The 24125-nt window shown below is 38.5% G+C and overlaps 1 protein-coding gene across 8 annotated transcripts in view; it reads right to left on the bottom strand.

Annotated features, from left to right (window-relative positions):
- Svil (Supervillin) overlaps positions 1-24125 on the bottom strand; it is an 807253-nt gene that overhangs the window by 306523 nt on the left and 476605 nt on the right. For all 8 annotated transcript variants that reach the window (XM_065230080.1, XM_065230078.1, XM_065230079.1 and 5 more), the window contains one exon: positions 24-1149. In XM_065230080.1, the coding sequence (XP_065086152.1) occupies positions 24-1149 (1126 nt within the window). The remainder of the gene's footprint in view (positions 1-23; positions 1150-24125) is intronic.

The raw sequence follows: 24125 nt of genomic DNA, 5'->3' as shown, positions 1-24125 counted from the left end.
GATAACCCAAAGCTGATACTTACTTCTTTCTATTATCCAGTCTTTCATTTTCGTTTTCTTGGACAGTGTTCCTTAAATAAATAGGTTTCCGCCGGTCGGCTTTATATTTCGCTATTCTATCTATGTCCTTGGTGGCGAACGATTCAGTCGTAGCGGCGCCGCCACTTCCGGAGTGGATCGACGGCGACGAACTGTGGCTGTAGGCCGCCACCGGGATCACATTCTCCTTGCGTGACTTAAGCAGCCTGGTCGTTGAAGAACTGGAAGAAGACGACGACGACGATGACGCATTCGCCGTCGGCGCCATCGGAATCTTCGACAGGACACCATCGCCTTTGGTACCGGCTGGCCTGGCTTTGCTGTTGCCGTTATGAACACTACTGGTACCGCTGCTACTGCTCATGATCGCTTGCGCTCTTTCCGCTTCCTTCTCTTGGCATATTATATTCAACAGACGGCTGATGGGTGTGGATTCGGGGCCGAAAAAATCCGAGATGGTCTTGGAGCGGGTCTTCAGGAATGCGTCATTCCGCTTCAGGGCCGACTTAAACGGTGGCCTGCGCTGTTGCCCGCTGTTAGCAGTAGCGACGGCGAAGGCTGATGGTGCCGGTGGCAGATGGTGGTGATGGTGGGAAGTGGAAGTCCCAAAAGGTGGCGAGAAGCAAGAACCGACGACGTTCGGCGACGGTGGAGATCCGAGCGAACGTTGCGTGACTAGAGGTTTCTTCGGATAGGATACCGGTGGATGGCGGTGAACTTTGCGAAAGTTGACGGCAGCGAATCTGGGCCCCGGTGCGGAAGGGGGTGGCGTGGTCCGATCGATACTGGACGATCGGGTGCGAACGTCCCGCCGGGGAGATCGCTTTTCCACGGAGGATTCGTGCTCTGCGCGAAGCACCTGCAGGATACTGACGAGGCTTGAGCTTGAGGGATCCGTTCGAGGATGGTCGGCGGTTGGATGCTGTTGCTGTTGCGGTGGTGATTGATAGTGGTGGTTGAGGAGATTGTTCGACTGATAGATCGTTTGTTGCACTTGATGAGGTTGCTGATAACTAGAATTATGTTGCGTTTGGCAGCTTACGTTGGCAGTGGCGGATGAAAGCTTCTTCTCCAGCTCTAGAATGGCGGTATTGACGAATGGTTTGTTGTCTGGAAAGAAAAGCGAGAAGAAGAGGTGGTCAGGCATATGTAGATTGACGAGTACAGATTAGGAATTATTTTTCTGTGGGAATCAATTGGTATTATAGAATCTGGAGCCAAATTTATTTTTAATAAATTGGGTATCTGGAGGATTTAACTTATTTTAGATTCCTTCATCGCAAGCTTAGGCAATTTGATTGTTAAAAACATACGCCTAGCTTCTATCTGTTTTCGTGGGGTTTAAAAACAGATTATATTTTGTTGCTTAACTACTGAGCGATGTTTTTGCAATTAGGATGAATGCAATCAAATAATAAATTGAACAATAAATAAATTGTATGTAACAATATTACGAAAATACCGCCCATGTTATGGCACCAAGTGAGAGAAGTAAATCGATGTTTTATTCAAAGACCGAAGGCAATTTTTTTAGGCCTATTGTGATTCCAGAATTATAGGGGAAGTGTACCAGTTATGGCACTAGTGATCTCGTAATTAGATTAATAATTAGACCGTTTGGCCTAAATCTAGTTCAAGATAATATAGCTCAAGCATTAAAACTAACTTCCTGTGGAAGAAATTTCGATTGTCATTCAAATTGTAAGGTTTTAGACCGTATGACTAAATTACGGGAGCACTTTTACTATAACTGGTACACTTCTTCTATTTATATGAAGTTCCAAACATTGTTTTTATTTATAGAAGAATGATGTTTGTGATGTCAAGTAATGTTAACCTCTACGCTGGGGCCGTTCCCGGGGTGAACGCGTTTTGTGAAGCCACATTCCTAAAAAAAAATTGATATCCAAGTCATAAATCTACTTTGCAAATCTCGAATCAAGATTAGGTAGATGGCAAAAAAGGAAAACTTCGATAAAATTTTCAATTGTAATTTCCCACTTTCTATCACCGATACGATGGCGACGGAGATTAAGGGGGTATTCCCGATCTTTTTTTTCAAAAAATCAAATTTTTGTTTTTCACGTTTTTTTGTACTTTAGACTATATACTTTCATCCCCCCAAGCCGTTTTCCGATCAGCGAATTCGGTGTCCAGGCATAGCTGACTAATGGTAAGAACCCCCAAATGGTTTTAACTAAAGTCAAAACTTTAAACGCGTTTTTCTCGAAACCACATTTTTTTTATCGGGCGAAGATTTTTCTCAGAAACTATAAGAGATATTGACTTGAATCTTTGCGCATTTTGTTCCTTATTAAATTCTTTGGAGCTTCTCCCACTTTCAGCCAAAAATATTAACATTTAACATTGTTTGAAGCACCTTAAAGCTGCAAAAAAGCGGGCTAAAAATCGCCTGTTTTTTCATATGGCCGCCATTTTGTTAATTTGCAAGATTTTTTGCTGCCAACGGGAGAAGCTCCAGAGAATCTTATGCAGATTATTAATTTCATCGCGAAATCTGTTTCAGATGAAGCCGTTCCAGAGAAAAGTCTTCGCCCGTCCAGGCGTTTGCGGCGAACAGGGGTCTGTTTGCCGCCATTTTGTGACGTCAATAATGTCTTTTTTTATGTCGGAAAAAATTTATTTGTAAACGTTAATGTTCAATAAACAAGAATCCCAAAGAGTTAGGCGCATTACTATTCATTTTCCTTGAAAAAAAAAAATAATTGAAAAACAGGCCGAAAAAAGGCAAAAGATTGGGAATACCCCCTTAAGACGACAATTCACCCTTATGTACATTTTTCTATTTGTCCATTTCCACTCTGTTTAAAAATGGAAATCCTTAGTCTCGAGTAAGCCGCTAGTATTCGGCCCCCGTTTTACTAACTTTAGTCTTATCTTGATAATTTTAATTGAATCACGGCTCCGCAAAACAAAATCAATCAAGCCTTGATGAATAAATGGATTTTATAAAAAATAAATCCCTTGAACTTTCTACAGGACTAAATTATCACCTTGGAATTCTCCTTAAATTGAAGCTCTTTTCACTTGAATTCTCTTCAAAACTACAGACGAATTATTCGCAGAGCTCCCTTGACATTCTACTGAGCATTTACCATGAACCAAGATGCCTCAATAATTACTGACGTTGTACGCATAAGAGTTCCACGGTGCATAAGGATTGCATAGAACATGGGACAGTTATGCGTATAACGGCAGATTAGCTGATAAGCATTTCTTAAATTGCGTTTGAAATTCTTCACACAACGGCCTCCAAACTAAACTGTGATTCCAGACAACTCAACTCTCTTAGAATACAGTCTTCTTGTTCTTGTTCTTGTTCGCATTTCAAGCTTATTGCTTAGCGTGCTCTCAACTTAGTGTTCAAAATGCACTTCCACAGTTATTAATTGAGAGCTTTCGATGCCAATACCAACGCATGCATTTGTATATTGTGTGGCAAGCACAATGATACTCTATGCCCAGAGAAGTCGAGAAAATTTCCAACCCGAAAGATTCCCTCGACCGGACCGGGAATGGAACCCGCCGCCTCCGGCTTGGTAATACCGTGACTTTACGCACTAGGCTATCTGAGGCCCCCCTTAGAATACAGTACTCCTCCGATTTCCTAAAGGAATTATCCTTAGAATTTGTTCGCCTCAAAATTCTTCATTAATTTTCATAGAAATTCATGAGGTACGAAATGCCAGAACCATCAATATTTTCTTTAAGCCCAAGAACCTTGAAAATTTTCCTATATCCTTCATTATGATATTTGTTTCAAATCTTGGATCTCGGAAAATTTCCAAAGTCTGGCATCTGAAAATTCGGTCCAGAATCATGAACATTTATTCCAGCATGGGTTATTCTTTTTCTAAGGCCCAGAATTTTGAAAATTTACAAAAGTCTCAAACTAATTTCATGTTTCAGAATATGACTCATGATTTTGAAATAATTCTTAATTCTCACAGCCTTGAACAATTTTTAAAACATTTTCAAAGTCCATTCCATCCATCTACAAATTTCGCAATAATGGCCCAAAATGTATATGAAATAGCAGATACTTTGAAAAGTATATAAAAATGTAAATCCTATTAAGTAGACTTGAATAATTTAATTAAATTTTTAAATGTTTTAAAATTCTTGAACTTACGAAATTTTCAAAATAGTAAGTTATAATATATTGAAAACCTCCTCGCATGCTCTCCAACTTGATAAAGCCATAGAGGTAACTCTAAGATCAGAAGGTCCCGAAGAAACGTGCTCAACTTTTTGGCTCAGCTCTGGTACTATCTTAGGTCCCAAGCTAATCGATTCACCCCTCGAAACATAGGAAAATCCACAAACCCCTCATTTTATCTTTCAAACTTTCATAGCGAATCAAAACAAACATTGTGTAGTACTAGAATTTCGACTAGAATGGGGTACGTTAATCGATTTGCTTGGGACCAATAGGCTAGTCAAGTAGTGAGCCAATTTAAAATCGTTAGTTTCCATCGGTTGAAAAAGTGATGAAGATATGTGAAAACAGTTTCAGACATTTTTCGATCTCTCAGAACACCTGGCACCCCGGTTTACTAATTTCTAGTAATATTGCAAACGTGACGCAAGATAGGCGCTGCTTGATTGGCTCTTGGCATTGACAGTTCGTTTTGTTGGAAGACAATCAGTCCGTTCCTTTCTTATCCTAGACCCTCACTAATATAAAGCATGTAAATATAGCCAACTTTTCCTTACTCGATACTCAAGGGATCATCGGTGAGGTATTGAGGTCCAGTTCTAAATTCCTTCATATTAACTAAGAATTTTATAGTCTTTACAACTGTATGCTCATGCTCATGCTCGTAGTTTGTTATACCACCTCAGAACTTCGAATAAATTATGAGACTTCAACTGTCTGAAACTATCACTTTTTAGATTCTCTATCCCCAATATCTATAACTAATTGTTAAAACACAATACCTTGAACGACGAGCGATGCCATTGCTTGTTCTTCAAAAATCCTACGGACTAAACATAAAATTCACAAACATTTTTGTACAGATAATTTTCGTTCCTTCAAAAGGTATACGCACAATTTCAACTGTAAACAATGCCACCATAATTTCATGACCTACTCATTTTTCCCGTCAGTTCTAACCCACTTTTTACATTTGCAATTCTATCTCATCCGAAGAAAACCTATCCAGTATCTAGGGCCGGGACACCTTGGGTGAATAAATATATACCAATTCAAGAACAACATGTGAAAAGGGCATACAAGCTTTTTGTAAACAATCCTTCCTATGCCCTTTTCTCGCCACCCATATGACACAAATGAAAACCATCAACATCACCGGGTATGGGGAAGCTTTCTTCTTCCCAATGACCTACTAAGGTTTGTTTACAAAAACTTGTATGCTCTTTTCACATGTGGCTCTCGAATTAATGTGATGCTATTTATCATTTCTTATGATACCTTTATCCTTTCAGTAGTTACTCGCACCAACTTTTATAACACGAGCACTCGCGCGTTATATAAACGGTGCGAGTGCTGAACGGTTAAACAAACGTATTCAGCACAAAAATCACTTTTCGATGATATTTTTTAAATATTTGAAGATATTTGCAAATAGGGGAATTTACGTATTCTCGTCAATCTAAGCAGTGTCCACACTTCTATTAGCATTTTCTCAGCGTCACGCACATATATGACGTGTCTGTTGGTTTACATTCATCTGCTACTTGCTTCTCTATCCGTTTTAATCGACAGAATTCTTCAAAACTGTTTGAAAGCGTTTTTACAACGCTCCAAACTTCTCAGGTGAGTGTGACTATTGTCGGCAGCCTCGTTTTCTTCGGCAACCTTCCCATTAGAACTGCGTGTTAACCAGCTGTTCTATTATCGGCAACTTGAAATCAACCCCATTTTAGAGTACGTATGCTTCATTTGAATAAAAATCTGCCATAACAGGACTGCTCAGACGTACACATACAATCAGATTGAAGCTGAAAGACTAAAGAATCGTTTGGATGCATTCAGGGAAGTGTGTTGATGGGAAAACATAGTGAAATTAACGTTTAAATTTTGGTTGCCGAAAACAGTCAATGGGTGCCGAAGCCGACATTTACCCTATATTTAAATTGTATTACCCCTTGTCTATTTTGCACAACTCCATTGGGGCCCATCAACCAGCATGGAATCGTTCAACGTGGTTTACTCTAGAGAGGGTCTAGTATAAGAGAGGAACGGATTCAAAACAAACTGTCTTGGCAACCTATGCCTAGATGATTACTAGCAACACTGCCAATGCAATTAAGATAGGCACTGCTCGATTGGCTCTGGCTTTGACAGTTCGTTTGGCTCAAAACCTGCCAGTCCGCTCCTTTATTATACAAGACGCTCTCTAGTTTATTCAAATAACCGAAAGAATTCATAGAATGTTCCTGAGAAAAATTATCAAGTTTATTGTAGGGGAATTCATAAATTGGTCCCCGGTTCATGAGTTGATGCACATAACATTCAAGAAATGGCCTTAACTCCATTTTGTAAACAAACCTTGTAAGGACATTTTCTCGCGAACCGAAACCTTCATTCGCAAACCTAAACCACAATCGGGTAGAGGAGAATTTCTCCTACCAGTTCATTGTGTTGGTTTGCCTTTGCGGACTTCGATTCACGAGAAAATTTCTTTACAAGGTTTGTTTGCAAAATGGAGTTAAGGCCATTTCAATTGTTGGTCTTGATATGTGGAACTCGATCATCAAAAATCGACCCCATTTCAATAATGTCAAGTGGTACAGTAGGCCATCGATCTATCAAATTGATTATACCAGCTGTAAAATGAGAAAGGGGATCAGCCGATTCTATTTAATTAATTATAACGTGGTTTGTAATTCTAATTTTTTTAGCACTTCTGAACTTATGTCTTTATTTTTTCTTAACTATTTATGTACTTTATTTATAACTATATAACTAGCTTTAACAAACGCATCATCTTGCTTTACAGCAAAAAAAAAAGATTAACGTTTGCATAAAAAAGTAGACAATTTTTGCCGATTTTTTATGCAATGACCTGCCACCCAATGATTACTCGTGAAATGTCATTGTAAGTTACCATATGTTAACTGTATACAGTCTTCTAACTCCAAGTTTGAGCGGGTATATTTTCAATTTTCTTTCTGTAAACTTAGAGTAAAAATGTATGAACTATTTGTTTCGTAAACTTTTTCTCATTGTTTGGAACCAATTGCATCAACCTTTAATTTAATTTGGATTCGTAGGGGGAAAAATTCGACCGCGCAAATTTGGAGTTAACTGCACAAAAAGCAGCAAAACTTTGCGGCTTATGCGGAAAATATGCTGACCATCGTTCCATTGACAAGAATTTTGATCTGAAATACCCAAGGATTCAACCCTCGATATGTTTCTCAACTACGGTCAAATAAACATTTTTGCTCAAATCCCAACACAAAGATCTACTTCAATTACTTTGTTCTAAAAAACGTGGAAAAGTTGATCGAAAAGCCAAAAGGCGATCCTAACAAACTTGTTTCGACCACTATGACTAAGTTCCCAGTCTGGGACTTCCAGCTAGCAGTCTCAAAGTTAGCAGGAACTGCTAACCCAAGTAACATTGCAAGTTTCATAGTGGGTTTAAAGCATGCTACAAGTCTAAATCATGATCTAAAAAACCCCCAAATATCCAAAATTATTACATGGGAAAGGAACAACTGGAACACTTACCCTATTTTTATGTCTAGCCTTTTAAGAAAAAAAATAACGTTAACATCCAACAACAGCATATTTCGTGATGTTATCATAACGTTCACAAGTTAACTTACTAAAAGAACAGTAAACAATTTTCCAACATACAACAATCATTCAATCTTCAAATTAGTTGCAGTAAATTACATTCCATTAACGTATTTTCCGTAATGAATGCAATACAATTCAACCACGTTGAAGATACAAAGAAATATTACATCTGTAAATAGGCAATATAACTGATTAATAGCCCTCTTGATTGGCTTTTGACCGACTTGAAAAATACTAGTTAAAAAATCCTTTGATAAGCCCCCCGTAGAGCTAGTCGAAAAACAGAATGGCCGCATTACCGTGACAATTTATAATTCACCTTTTCCGCCACTCTGTAGCTCTTTACTCTTATGGTAAAATCTCATCAGCAAACGTCAGTGTTCTGGACCGTATCAATAATTATCATTATTCTGGAACGAGGAAAATTTTCTCGAAAAATTTCGATCTTCAAAAAAAATGTAAGAGTACATTTTAGAGATCTTGGACATTTGTTTTTGTTTGATGCTGGTACTTAGTAATTCGTTATCTTTAATTCAAACAAAATAAGAAAGCGTAGAATAATTAACGATGTGTAAGAATGAACGTTCACAGTCTGAGAAACATTTAATGATTCTAAAATATAGAAAATATTTCATGATTTTAAACATAGAATTTATCTAAAACCTGGGATTGAAAATTTGCTGATTCCGGACTTGTTTTTTTTTTTTTTTTTTTTTATGTTAATTTATTTGTACAGGCTCAATCGAATAAACTTTACAGAGCCGAGTTATCATTTGCATTATACATGAATAATGTCTTAAATCTAGAGTTAAAGGAATTGAACCGATTACTCGCGGTCGTCTCGAGGTTAGTGGAGATTTACAATTTTTTGGATGGGGAAAGGGAGAAGGAGGTTTGAAATATGATTTATTATATAAATATTTAATTAATCCTAAAACATGAACTTATTTCTATTCATCTTGAAAACAAACATTAAAAAAACTACACGCACAATACACAAACTAAACACAAGGTTAATCAAACTTACAATCTAAGGTTAGTATTCTTAAAGTAAACATATTTGAGTTTCATAAACTCCAGATCACGTCTAGCCAAAATATCCCGAACTGGAACATTAGGTTGTTTACCTCGAGCCCGAAGGGAATCGCACAGCTCAGATCTGACTCCACGATGCTCAGCACAAGACCAAAGGATGTGATCGGCGTCTTGGTAACCTTGTCCACATTCACAGAGATTGCTGTCTCCCAGCCCAACACGAAACAAGTGAGCGTTTAACGAATAGTGATTGGACATGAGGCGAGACATCAGACGAATGAAGTCTCGACCCACATCCAACCCCTTGAACCAAGGATTCTTCGACACCTTAGGGATGATCGAGAATAGCCATCGTCCCAAACTCCCTTCACTCCATTTATTTTGCCAGCTGGCGAGCGACTGTTGACGATAAATGAAGAAAAATTCATTGTAGGCAATTCCGGACTTGTAGAAACTACAATTTGATGGGCTTGGAAAGGATGAAATTCAGGTCTTTGAAAATATCTCTAGCGCTTGGAAAGTTTCCTAGACCATTCTCCAACAAGATGATTAAAAGAATATCGGAACCAGAGTTTATTTTTTTCGAAACCTCAGAAAATTTGTGATATCTCGAGATTATAGACAATGGAAATTGTATATCCTAATTTTTATTGAAGTTAACGCACTCTGGCCATTATATTTAAGAATTTAAAAACCTGTTTTTTCGGGTTTTTTTTCCAGTTGTCTAACCTAGTTTTCCTAGTTTAATTGAAACAGGTAAATATGGTAACATATCCCAAGTACCGTCACAAGTTTTATCGTATGATTGTGTTTTATCCTTACTTGAAGCATAGATTATTATTTCGCTTAACTGTTGACCCTAAAGAATACAGTATGTAATATGTAGTAAGGTTTATGTCAAATTATGTTATTCGCAATTGGGGATTGAAATTGAGAAGAGAAATGCCAGGAAATTCCAATGATGATTTTTGAAATAATCTTAAAAGAATCTTTACCGGATTCCAAGAGGATGATTTGAGAATGCTTAGCAAAATTTCAAGGAAAGTATTTTTTTTTATTTATAGTAATTTTCACACTCTCGGATCATTCGTGCTTTATCCGGGTGAGATTTGAACTCATGATTTTGGAGGTATGGATTCAGATCTTTATGTTTTATAGACTAACCTCGGTATTCAAAGATGTCCTAATCTTGGTATCTGGTTAGCACAAACTGCAGAAATGAATGTTTAATTTATCTCTATGTCCGCTGTCGAAAATTTGCATGCCAAGCATGATCGAAGTTTGAAAGGAGTTTGAGACGGCATGAATCTGCTTATGTATGTCTCGCTCAGCCTTTATACTAGAACTACTTCACTAGGAAAACTGTAGCGAAAGAATTCAAGCAATGACACCATATGACATCATATGTATTCCAATGATACCATATGAAATTGTATAAATTTAGCTATCGTAGTAGGAACAACGACAAAATCACCGCTTGATCCGGGCGCGAACAAATTGCGAGTGAGAGAAAAGAATAATATGAAAGTTGTAAGCAAGAGAATATAATGATGTATGTGTTATAAAGTTGATTGATTCCAAGTAACATTACAAGTTTAAAAGTTTAAAGGATTCTTCAAGACCAAATAATGGCTTACAAAACTAATAAAACATCAATTTTTTACTTGGGATCAGTATATGTGATCTTTCCCGGAGCAATTTGGGTTTTCCCGCATTTTTCCCGGTAAATCCGAATTCCCGGGTTTTTCCCGGATTTCCCGGTTTTCCCGGTTGGATGGACATGGGTGAAACATGGTGGGCATTTCCTTCTCCTATGAAAATCCCATAAGATACTGTCAATCTATGCGTGAAAAGACGGCGGCCATGGTGGAGTGAAGAGATAAGACAAAGTCCGCTAGACTTCATGGACAGATTGTCCGATGCTTATGGGATTTTACCATAGGAGTAAACAGTTGCAGAGTCGTCGTCAACGTCAATGCTTACTGAGCATGCAACAATGTATCTCCTTTTCTTTCATAAGAGCCAATGTCGCAAACGTTTAACAATTACTTTTTCCACGAATTTCTCGAGAATGAAAATCCGCTCAAGTAAACCACCACGATGCTTGTGTAGAGTGAGAGTCCCCCTTTCCGATAGAATTGGTGGCTTACATTGATTGAATTTGAACTACGAGAAATTCAAGAAAGAAGCAGTTGTTTACGTTTTCGACATTGGTCCTTATGAACGCTCAGTGTCGTTATCACGAAAATTGTATTTTGACAGATCCATGGCCAACTATACCACAACAGCAACACAAAAAAGGGGTAATCTTTTAATAAAGTTTATTAGCATGAATTTCCACATATGTTATGTGGTTGATGGGTCGATAGAGAGGGTCCAGGTGTGGAAGCTCAGCACGGAAAACAAGATCGACGGAAAATAAATCGAGAAAAAAACACATGCCTATTTTAATAGAAACTTTATTTTTTTCCAAAAAAAATTGTGTCAGACGTCATTTCAATTAGAAGTAACGATTTTGTGCTATAATTTATTTAGTTAGTTAGACGCTGGTTTGTCTCCGAGTATAATTTATTTATAAACATTGAACACGTCATTTTGATATATATTGCAAAATCTTAGCACAAATGTGTGAGACTGTCCAAAACATACAATTATGTTAATCGGAGAAGGTCGCGTCTGATCGCCTTCAACTGTTCTGTAGTAAAAATTTCAAATATTTACAAAAAGTATTTTTTACATAGTGAACGTTTTGACTAAAATTAAGAGAACATTCCGTCAATAGATTCCGAGTAGATCTCCTGTTGTGTGGTAAGAATTTGATGTAACTATTTCAAAATCAAAACAATACTCATTTTTTTTAAATGTATTGCGCATTTTAGACTTCTGTGTAGAAAATAAATACAGAGTATTTTTTAATAGGCCAGAAAACTGAAAAATCGACTTATTTAAAACAGTATTGAACAGCTTTAGAACAGTATTGGCATGCTACACTAATAAATTCGAGTTCTAGAGAAAACTTTAAGAATTTCAATATTAACATTTTAAGACCAGTGTGAAAATATTACTGTGTACTAATTTTTAGCGAGGGGTCTAATGAAGTACGAATTCCGAAAAATAACAGAAATATAAAAATAAAAATGATATTTGTAGTCGACTTCAGGTGGATTCTTTAATTTTAATTTGAAGAGAATAAAGAAAATAAGACATGCTCGATAGCTTAGCGGCTACCGTTTTTGCTTACTAAGCAAAAGGTGGGGAGTTCAAGCCCAGGCCCGTCCTTTGCTTTGAAATTTGACACTATACCTTATTCTCTCCCTACTAGATTTAAAATAAAAACAGTCTGCTGCTTTCACTGATCGCATCACTTACCTACCGCAGTGTGCATCCTGCTCTAAAAATTATAATAACCCAACCCACTAACACAACTATCCTTCTCGCAACAATTGTGGAGATGCAGAGGTATACTCGATCCCTACACTGAGGCACAAGAACATAAGAATTCCATAAGAACCACTTATGAATTTTAGCCACAAAAAATCGGTATGAATTTCATTGATTTGCCTTATGAAAAATATTTTTGACAAAAAAATAATAAATCGGAGCAGATTGGAACCGAACCATGGACGTTGAGACTACTCGTCTTTCAACACTTGCGAAAATTAAATAGTTAAAGGCGTACAAGAGCTACCTCGTATATAAAGAGAAATAGAGAGAGGATTAGTAATTTCCATTTAATTCCACTATCTTATTTGCTTATCCTTGACAGATACGCGTATTTCGGCAACAATGTGCAGACTTCTTCAATGTATTGTACTAATAGTCCAGTATTAGTACAAGACACCGGAGAAGTCTGCACATTGTAGCCGAAATACGCGTATCTGTCAAGGATAAGCAAATGAAACTACCTCATGTTATCCGAAAATCTTTCATAAGTCACGCGTATGAAATTCATATGTTTTGTTCATAAGTCAAGCCTTATGAAATTCTTAAGTCTATTTGCCTCAGTGTAGTACGACGATTGTCAAACTAATCATCCTTCCCCACTCGGATCTATAAATAAAATGAATCAGAACTTGTGTGCATTGAAGATGGAAACCTAGTCCCAAGCTCCATCTATGTGATTCGCTATGCTATTTCTCTGATTCTAATCACTAACGGAGTAGCAACTACGATAGGCAGTCTTAAAAAAATTAAAAGAACAAAGAAAAAAAAACATTATTGCTCAAAGGTTTGTGTAAATTATTTTGATAATGTGGATCATTCAACAAATAATAATAAATGAATAAAATTCATCGAAACACTTCAGCTCTGCTCAACTCATTTAAAAAAAAATGTATTGAAAAGAGATGTTTACTCGGCAGCAACCGACTTTGGAAAGCAACCGTTTCGTGATGAATGTGTGAGTGCTGACCACGTTTTGCATCCATTGCTTCAATGGAAGCGCTATGACCTCCGTTGGCGAATCTGCCATACAATGAAACCACTGGAAGCGGCTCCCGTTCTGATGGAGGAGGCTTATTGGATAGAGGATGATAAAGTATTTATTGTGTTGTACCTTTTTACTATAGTTTTACGAAGCTTTGTAAAGTGAACAAGAATCCTCGGCTTTGTAGTTAATTCGATTGAGCCTTATCAAATACAGGGTGCGTGACGAATTTTTGCAGTAAATTTCAAATAGTAATTTCTCATGCTTGTGCATCATGATTTAGATATATTTGGCAGCACTGGATAGCTTATACTGTTAGGTGTAAGATTTAAACAAACAATGTTGAGTAAACGTAAAGATGTTGAAACAAGAGAGCAATCTGTTAGCCGTTGTCGCTTTGTTGCGCGCCGGATTATGCATGAAAGAAATAATTCGGTCAGTAAATGTGTCTGAAAGAACAGTGTATAATATTACGGAGCACCTACTCATACTGCTAATAAAGCACAGAAAAGGCTTACGGAAAATATTTCGTAAATTTGGGAGGAAGAAATTTGGCCCCCAAGCAGTCCCGATATCAATCCGTTGGATTATTTTGTATAGGGCGTCGTCCAACGGGATACAAATAGAACCCCTCACACCACACTTAAGTCGCTAAAAGCTAAAATCAAGGCAGTGATCACATCTATGGATCGAAACATTTTAAAACGTGCATACTGCAGTTTCCGGAAGCGTCTAACTACATTCGTCGAAAGGGAAGGCAATTTTTTTGAATAAATTTGCTTACAACTTCCATATATTGCGAAAGAAAATAAATCGCACAAAATTCATTGCTAGAATAACTAACTGGTGTATTTTTTCTCAAATATGCCATTTACTGAAAAAATTCGTCACGCACCCTGTACATTGTTAACCCTCCGTTACTCGCGCTATTGTACTTTGTACAACACACATGAGTTTTCCATTGCCATTTTGTTTCTGAGCTACCAATCGATCGAAAACCAACGAGTATTCCTCAAAAAACTTATTTTGATCTATACAAGCTAACCATTGATTACAGTAAACACCTAAAAAATACGGATAATAGAGAAAATGTAAATGGAAACCGCGTAAACTGTGACCATACTACGTGGGATTTGGCTTAATTGATTACAACATGGAATATATCGAGATCCTGACCCGATAGAAAGTTACTGTCTCCGACAAAGTTGTTCAGAAGATCATAGCCTTGTCGCTGGCGGACAGTAGTTCAGAATTTTCTCACTACGTAGCGCTAGTATACATGTGAAATTCTCGTATGTGATATATCTCGAGAACCTGAGCAGATAGAAAGTTACTGTCCTTGACAAAGTTTTTCAGGAGGTCAAAGTCTATTGCTTGGCGCTCAATAGTTCAGAATTTGCTAACTACGCGACGCTAGTATACACGTGAAATTCTCATATAAAATATCTCGAGTTCCCAACCAGATAGAAAGGTACTGTCTTCGGCATAGTTGTTCAGGAGGTCAAGGCTTTTTCGCAGGTTCAGAGTTTTCTCACTTTGCGGCGCTACTATACATATGAAACTCTTGCATATAAAATATCTCTAGAACCTAACCAGATAGAAAGTAAATGTATTGGACAAAGTTTTTCAGGAAGTCAAGATCTTTTTGTTGGGTGACAATAGTTCAGAATTTTCTCACTATGCGGCGCTGAAATACGTGCCTTTCTCGCATATTCAATAGTTCGAGATCTTGATCAGCTAGAAAGTTGCTGTCTTCGGCAAAGTTGTTTAGGGGATCAAGACTTTTTGGCTGGTAAACAGTAGTTAAGAATTCTCTCACCACGTGGCGTTAGTGTACATGTACACTTCTCGCATATGCTATATCTCGTGATCCTGATTAGATAGAAAGTTACTGTCTACGACAGAGTTGTTCAAGAGGTCAAGGTCTTCTGGCTGGTGGACAGTACTTCATAATTTTTTCACTTCATGGTGCTAGTATACATGTGAAATTCGCCCATATAAAATATGTCAAGTTCTTGACCAGAAAGAAAATTACTGTCGTCGGCAAAGTTGTTCAGGATATCGCAAAATTTTTGCTCGTGGACACTACTAGCGCTAGTAAAATGTGAAATTCTCGCCTCTGATATATCTCGAGATCCTGACCAGATAGAAAGTTACTGTCTTGAACAAAGTTGTTCAGGAGGTTAAAGCCTATTTTTTGGTGCACAAAGTTTCAGAATTTTCTCACTACTCGGCGCTAGTATACACGTGAAATTTTCACGTATAAAATATCTCGAGATTCTGACCAAATAGAAAATTACTGTCTTCGGCAAAGTGGTTCAGGAGGTCAAGATCTTTTGGCTGATGAATTTTCTCACTGCGCTGCGCTAGTATATACGTGCAATCCTCATATATGCTACAGCTCGAGATCCCGAACAGCTAGAAAATTACTGTCTTCGGCAAAGTTGTTTAGGAGATCAAAGCTTTTTTGCTGGTGAACAGTAAATAGTTCATAATATTTTCGGTATGCGGCGCTCGTGTGCATGTAAAATATTTGTATATGCTATAGCTGAAGGTCAGGAAGTAACTGTCGTTTTCAATGTTTTACATGCGGCAAAGTTCTTCCGGATTGTGAATATGCAAATATGTTGTGTTCAAAGCTCTCTCATTTTATGTCCAATTTTTGATCTCCTTAGGTTATTTGAATGGTATGAATAGTATAGCATAAGGGTTCAACTACTACTTTTAACTTCATTTTTTTTTTTCAAGTCAAATATGAGAAAATCAATTATAATTCTTCAGAGTAAATTTTAAAAAATAGTGTAACTTCGGGTGAACCTTTGGTATACAAAATTTGAAAATGATATTGAGCAATTTGCCTCTTCGTATTTCCATTCAAAAAGAACGAACATTGGACGTTTTTAGGGGGTGTCCTTAAACTTATGATCGGGAGTGTACGGATTTATAAATTTCTCCATTCAACTCAGCAAAAGTGCCTCACTCTCTGAGTTAGTCTCGTTGTTCGTCCACACTAAAAACAGGGATTTTTTTTTGTTCTAGACCCCTCGATAAGACATTTTGAAATTAGCCTCAAACGAAAGGAAGACTCTAAACATTCATTTGGTGGAAGTTTCAGCGATATTGATCTTTTAAGATATTTTTTTCCATCTGAGATACGTTTTATCACTAATTTATCAGAGGTATACAAGTGGAAGACTAACCCCAATTTATGTATCCACAAATCTGCATGAAAATCTTCACCAGTAAAAGAAATCCAGAATATATTTGTCTTATCCCACTTAGGCTGATGTAAATTGTATTTTTATTTTATGATATTTGATATGCGAGAATTGCCCGCCAAGTTTTGAGAAATTTCTGAACTACTGTTCATCAGCCAAAAGATCTTTATCTCTTTAACAGCTTTGTCAAATAAAAAATTAAAAAATGAATTATAAATAAAGGACGTAAATAGTTAAGGAAAAACCAAGACATAAGTTCAAAAGTTCTAAGAAGACAGAGAATTATAAACCACGCTATAATTATTTTAATAGAATTGACTACCCCCTTGATCCCCTTTCACATACTTATACAAACATACACAGCTGGTATAATAAATTTGACAGATCGATGTCTTTCTATGCCACTTGAAATCACTGAAATGGGGTCGATTTTTGATGATCGAGTTCCACATATGTTATGTGCATGTGTACACATGAAAGCCATGTGTGACCACACATACTATTCATTTGACACATAAATTTCATGTGTACTTCTGAGTGGACTCTGTTTATGTGTGTTCACATGAAAATCAAGATAGATCACAATCATCATAGACTAAGAAAAAAAATTGTTTTTGAGTTGATCTCATCGGCCGTATGGAAAAGCATCTGCAACGGTCGATGGCACTTTGTCACAGCCTATATTCATACGAAGATTTTTCCAGCTTAAAGGTTGATCGTATTTCAAACTGGAATTATTCTGCTCTGGAGGGCAATTCCTTCGTGTTTAGCCACGACTCATGTGCTGCACTGTCACTGTTGTGTGACAGCAATACCGATGCCGTCAAGTAGCGATTCAGCCAAGGATCGAACCCGCAGCCGTCGACAGGCTGGGGCAAAATCTATTGCTGCTGACAAATCAATTTTCGGTACTGTAAATGGTGCTGACAACAGACAAGATGATTGGATTGGATGTTGGTTTTTCGTCATTGGTGACCGTGCCTCAGGTCGAGAGAGATGATGTAATTTGCGAAGGTTGGATGAGCGAATTAACACTCTGGTACGGACAGGTTCAGATGATGTCATTACTGAGTGAGGGAATACCGTTGTGCGTGGATGTTGACGATGGAGAGTCCCAGATTTGCTGGGATGAAGAAACAAATTTTGAAATTGAAGTAAAGTTACTAGTAAGTTACCAGAAGAGGTTGTCCAGTATGTATTTGACTCATAAAACCTGGAAATTTTGCATTCACATGCCGGTAAGCTCCAACTCGGATTAACTTATAATACCGAGACGCTGATTGGATAAGCTGTCAAATGTTTGCTTAGGATCGCATTGATTAACAGTGTTAATTAATTTAACACCGACATCGACCTCAAAGCAGCCCGACATTTGTGATCGCGATTTTATCCGAGGATAATACCGGTTGGAGCTTACCACCGTAAGAGTCACAATCAGCGATTTAATGATCGCTGAATGAGTGAGTGAAAATTAATAAAATCGCTGATTGCGACTCTCATGAAGGGGAATTGCCAGGTTTTGTATCGTATTAATAAAATAAATGATCATTACAGCTATAATTTCATAATTCCAAACAACATATGTTTTATCTAAAATGAGCTCAGCCGGTAAAGGCGCAGCTACAAAGCAAGACCATGCTGGAGGTGGCTGGGTTCGATTCCCGGTCCGGTCTAGGAATTTTTCGGGTTGGAAAATTTCTCGACTTCCCTGGGCATAGAAGTATGATTGGACTTGCCACATAATTATACCAATGCAAAAATAGTACAGGCATCGAAAGCTCTCAATTAATAACTGTGGAAGTACATCTAGAACACTAAGTTGAGAGCACGCAATAAGCTAATATGCGATATGCAATAAGCTTGAATAAGAAGAAGAAGAAGAAGAAATCAAATTATCCGTAGGGAAATTATCTGGGTGAAGTGCAACAATTATTGCACTACTAAAAATGTGCTCCAGTTTTGGCATTTAGCATTTAGGTGGCCTATCTAATTTAAATGGGTAGGGCCAAAAACTTGTGCCCTTGTCGGTATAGGATTGTACCATAACTGGTGTAGGGTAAATGTCGGCTTCGGCACCCATTGACTGTTTTCGGCAATCAAAATTTAAACGTTAATTTCACTATGTTTTACCATCAACACACTTCCCTGAATGTATCCAAATGATTCTTTAGTCTTTCAGCTTCAATCTGATTATATTTGTAGGACCGAGCAATCCTTTTATGCCAGATTTTTCTTCAAATGAAGCATACGTAATACAAAATGGGGCTGATTTCGAGTTGCCGATAATAGAACAGCTGGTTAACACGCAGTTCTAATGGGAAGGTTGCCGAAGAAAAAGAGGCTGCCGACAATAGTCACACTCACCTGAGAAGTTTAGAGCGTTGTAAAAACGCTTTCAAACAGTTTTGAAGAATTCTGTCGATTGGAATGGATAGAGAAGCAAGCAGCAGATGAATTGAAACAAACAGACACGTCATATATGTGCGTGACGCTGTGAAAATACTAATAGAAGTGCGGACGCTGCTTAGATTGACGAGAATACGTAAATTCCCCTATATGTCATAACTGGCTCACCTACCCTAACTGAATTGAGCGTAAGCAATCCATAATGGAAATAAACCACGATCAAACGATTGCATCTATAGAGTCACCGACCTCACATCTTTCCACCGTTCGATGACATCTCGCTTCAACGCCCCTCCCTCCCTAGTGGAGACCACACCTGACTCGTCAATGCGCTCACATAGGAGGAAAGAACCAGAAAACACTTCCAGGAACCGGCTGTACTGCTTCGCCGCCGAGGTTACCAGTAAGGTAGCGCATCATGTGGATAAGGCTTTCTCCACGGCCAAACAGGATGATTACAAACGACACTCGACGACGACGACGACTAGCACATTACGAAAGCGGATCTCCAGCGGGTTGCAACACACTTCGATCCGGCTAATTATCGCAAGAGCACTTTTAGTTTGAAGTCCGGACGTTTTTTCTATCGGAAGAAATTATTTAATAATCGAAACAAGGTGGAGGTGCTGCTGCTGCTGCAGTAACTAATGCCGTAATTGCAACCGTCGGCGTCGCGCGTCGCAACATCGTCACCTCGGCTGCGATCGGAAGTGAAAATAAACCAGCGACTGACGGAACTCGAAAAGTGTCGTCACGATGGGGAGCTGTACTACCTTGAAAAGAAAGACCAGGAACTCTAAAAACCTGCTCGTCGCCGCCGCCGTTGCAAACTACCTTATGTAGCTTTAAGGGTAATAATCGATATGATAAGCTTATTATGCGTGTGTGCGCAGCGTGCACGGTGAGAGTGGTGACGAAAGTTGTGAAAAATGTAAGTTATTTATCAATTAGCCTAGCGCTTTGGCATTGCGGCTGGGAGTTTGGGGGGAAGTTGGGACATTAGGCGAATTTGTGTGTGTGTTTTTTTTAGTTTTGGGGAAACTTTCAAATAGCTAGCAATTGCTCAAAAGCAGCAATACTGCATGTTTGCTAATGCAGATGCCCCGTTAGTGGGGTTCTTATCCATCAAAACCCCAAAACCGGGCATAAGTATCGACCAAGAAGACGCCTCTTAATACTGATAGGTCGTAAGTTGTTCAGCATGATTCTGGTCATCGCGAGCGTAGTCGAGGTGGCTGTTGAAGTTTAGCCGGTCTTCGATCATCACTCCTAGGTGTTTCAGCACGCTCGTCGGGGCATGCTCTCCGACGATGATTTCTGCCTGCCGAGCAGCTTCGCAGTTATTGACAACTAGCATTTCCGTTTTGTGGTGGGCTATCTGTGGTTTCGCTCCTTGCATCCTATTCTCTACCGTTGCAAACTCTTCCGTTGCTATCATTTCCACCTCATCTCGTGGCTCGCTTACCTCTTGTTAGACCAAGTAACACCTGAAATGATCCTAACCGATCTTCAGAACTAGTTCTTCAGAATCTTGCAAAGCTTGGTTTCTCTAGGCTAGCGATATGGAATGCGTTCTTGACGTTCTCCGTTTTGATGACTTATCGACTCTCTCTATCACTGTTCGGAATGCATCCGCCGTAGATCTTCCCTTCCGCCGTAGATCTTCCTTTCGAACTGCATCTTCGACAATCCCTGTTAGCTCTCCGTACATTTCGCTGTCAGCCTGTTGAGGATATTCCTTCCCAGTAGTTTTTCAAGTGTAGCCAGCAAGTCTATTGGCATATAGGATGCTGGATCACCTGGAGGCTTGCCTGGTTTCGGCAGCAATACTAAGTTCTGTATTTTTCATCTGTATGGGAAGTGACCTTCATTTAGACATTTCTGCAGCACCACTCTGATCATGTCCGGAAGCGCATGGATCTCTGTTTTCAAAGCCACGTTTGGGATTCCATCCGTACCGGACGCTTTCTTCACTTTTAATCCATTCTCATTGGAGACTTGCATACCCAGGGTGTCAACTCCCTCATATTCCAGTCGATTTTCAGAAACATTCCTGATATGGAAAACCATCCAAATTTTTCTTAATTCACAAGTTAAAACATGGAAAGGGCCAGGTAATCAATTCAAGCAGTAATCGGGGTGTTACTATGATTGATAACGATGTGTGATGGAGACAGCAACCTTCTTGATATCAATCAGCTTTAATCTACAAGAACTGATCTTCTAATATAAGATAATCCTTGCAGACTTGAAAAGTAAAACAAGTTATCATAGAGCGAACAAAACATTGTATAATCCTCAATATAATTTTTTATTATTAGGCTGCTTTCATTTTTTTTATCAAGTTCAGTTATTCGGAAAGCTAAATGGTGTTAGCTTTACGGAGCCGATAATTCATTTATTTATTATTAATAGATTTTCTTCCTGGCATTTGCCTTTTCGCGTTCACACAACGTTTTTCTTCCATGCATCAATTCTTGTTCTCCTTTTCTTCCTGCTACCTTCACATTTTCGAAGCTATCTTGTAAATAGTAGGCGTTATCCCGGTAACTGGGTTGCTGATTATGGGATTAGTTTTGGCTAGTTTTCTTTTCATTCAGTTACGCAGCCGTGTACGTAATTCTACCACTCTGCTTTTCGTCCTGTCGTTGCTTCTTAGGCTGCTTCGGAACCTTCAGGTACCCCTCCGTCTTACTGAGGAAGCTTATATTCTTATATTATATTCCCCTTCCGATTGTGGAACTGGGGTGGGGATTTTTTTTCACAACCATATATACACCACATACACCTGTGTACATGTCGAAGCACAGCTCAGCTGGAATTTTTTCCCGATGTGCCCTTCACTTTCTCAGATTTCCGCAGCATTAACGCTAGCTCATCGTCAGAAACCTCCGGTGGTAAGTCATACACACGCACATATTGAACATGCTGCCGTTCCATTCGCATAAAGGAAAATGAAATCTTTCGAGTTAAAAGCAAGGTTGCAAAGACTCATTTCAGCTAAAACAATGTTTTTCTAAATTATGAAATAATTAGATGCCATGATCAAACTTTGAATTGGTAGGATACAAGAAGAGGTTGCAAAGAATGTGTTTGACATATTAAACCTGTTTATTTCACTTCATGAGAGTCACAGTCAGCGATTTTTCACAAACTCACTCACTCACTCACTCACTCACTCAGCGATCAGCAAATTGCTGATTGTGACTCATAGAAAGCAAAATTTACAGGTTTTATGTTTCCAACGCATACTTTGTAACCTCTTCTTGTAAGTTACAAGTAAAACATGCCATCATACCATCTTTTGGTTTTATTATTCCGAAAAACATTATTTTAGCTGAAATGAGTCTTTGCAACCTTGGTTAAAAGTCATGGCATGCAGCACTGATTCTTCGGATTTAACTCCGCTAACCTCTAAGTGGCATCCATTTCACCAGGCATATTAATATTCACCATAAAGTATTAATATTAATGGCATATTAATATTCACAATGAAATAGTAATGATTCCATAAACACACATTGGACAGATAAAATTATCGTCTTTCCGCAACTCTTCTTGTCAGACTTTACACTTTAATCTTTTTAACACAAATTTGTTGTCACATTTACGGAACAATGGAACAAGTTGCACTTTGATGGGTTAGGCCATCTCTAACAATAAAAAATTGAATCGCCCCACACAAGGACACACACACACCGAAAATTTCCACATTTGGACTCAATGAAACATCGAAAGCATTATAATCAAATTTGAATGACATGAACGTAATTTTTAACTAGAAAAACAACCGCTGTAACTGCATAATCCCTCGGCTGTTGCTGCTCCAATCCAGTGCCATTCCCACAGTCTGTCTTTCGACCGGCACCACCTACCATTCAAAGTATAATTGGCAATGATCTCTCAGCAAGAGAGACACACATGCACTAACCTAATAGCGGCAACCAGCAAAATAATCAGTCAAATTAAACTCATCAAGGCTCATTTTTTATTGCAACAAATAAATAAATGGAGCTACCTATAGCGAGACATGTAGAAAGAAATTCCATTGGCTTACGTGTGGGCGCCTGTGCCAGCCGCACCAGCCTGCAGCTCCACCACAATCCACAAACAAGGTTTACGATTTCCCTCAACTGTTATTTCAAACGAACTAATCTGCAGGCGAAATTGGAGCGATTAGTCGCGCAATGAGATCGCAAAGTCCCGTGACTGGCACGTGAGACAAATATGCAAACTACCCCTCGGATCCTCGTTGGTCTGATGCTAATATGTCTACCTACCGATACATTGTTTTGCCCCATAAGAAACACTCGGAAATCGGAGATTAATGATTTACTCCGATTGCCTCTGGTGCGCTTGAGTCTGCTACTGGCGGTCATAAAAAACAGTACAACTTAATTAAAAATGGAATGCAAATTCGAACCGGAGACGTCTGAATAGAAGACTGTTGCGCGCAGCCAGTCAGTGTGTGGATTGTGACCATAAAATATAATTGAGATCCGATAAGGTGGCTGGTTTTGAGACACAGCTTCGTCGTTTTTTTCTGGGCCTAAGCGTAGGCGTTATAGAAGCTGTGCCATCACGAGGATATCCTGTCACCCATTTAGTTTAAGCAGGGTGGCCAGTGATTTTGCATTTTCAAATTCCCGGTTTTCCCGGTACAAACTTGTCGGTTGTTCATATTTAGGAAGAAACGAAAGAGTTCAATGATCACATTTGATTTTTAAATGGTGACCACGTGCAAATTTTTGAAGATAGGGGAAATGGATGTAATATCGGCCTAAATGCCTCTAATTTGGGCCGATACATAAATTCAGCTATCGACTAAATTTTCAATGGTGACCAAAAATTTCCATTAGTACCGTCCCAATGACGCGTTCATCTAAATAAAATTGATAAATAGCAGATTTTTAGCGATGGGCGCAATCTTAGATCCATAGGCCAACATTAGAGCCATTTCCCCTATGTGCGGGTTAAACAACTTCAGTAGCGTAGTTCCACGCCAAATGAATAATCGGAAGAACTCAACCTTCTGCAATTTTCATGAAACTTTGCATAAATGATAGTTATTAGCTACACATTTTTTTTTTAATTCGGCCATTTTGGATCTTTTTAAAATTAAAAAAATGGCGTCTTTGAAATTTTTCAAAAAAGTTTGCACAGAAACGGCACTTCTGATCGAAATGACGACTGAGACAAAGCT

This window comes from Ochlerotatus camptorhynchus, unplaced genomic scaffold (assembly GCF_037179485.1).
Source record: "Ochlerotatus camptorhynchus isolate MF236.1 unplaced genomic scaffold, CSIRO-AGI_Acam_v1.1 ptg000328l, whole genome shotgun sequence".
NCBI classification, from domain to species: domain Eukaryota; kingdom Metazoa; phylum Arthropoda; class Insecta; order Diptera; family Culicidae; genus Ochlerotatus; species Ochlerotatus camptorhynchus.
Note: the sequence above shows the minus strand (reverse complement) of the source record. Positions and strands in the feature narration are given on the sequence as shown.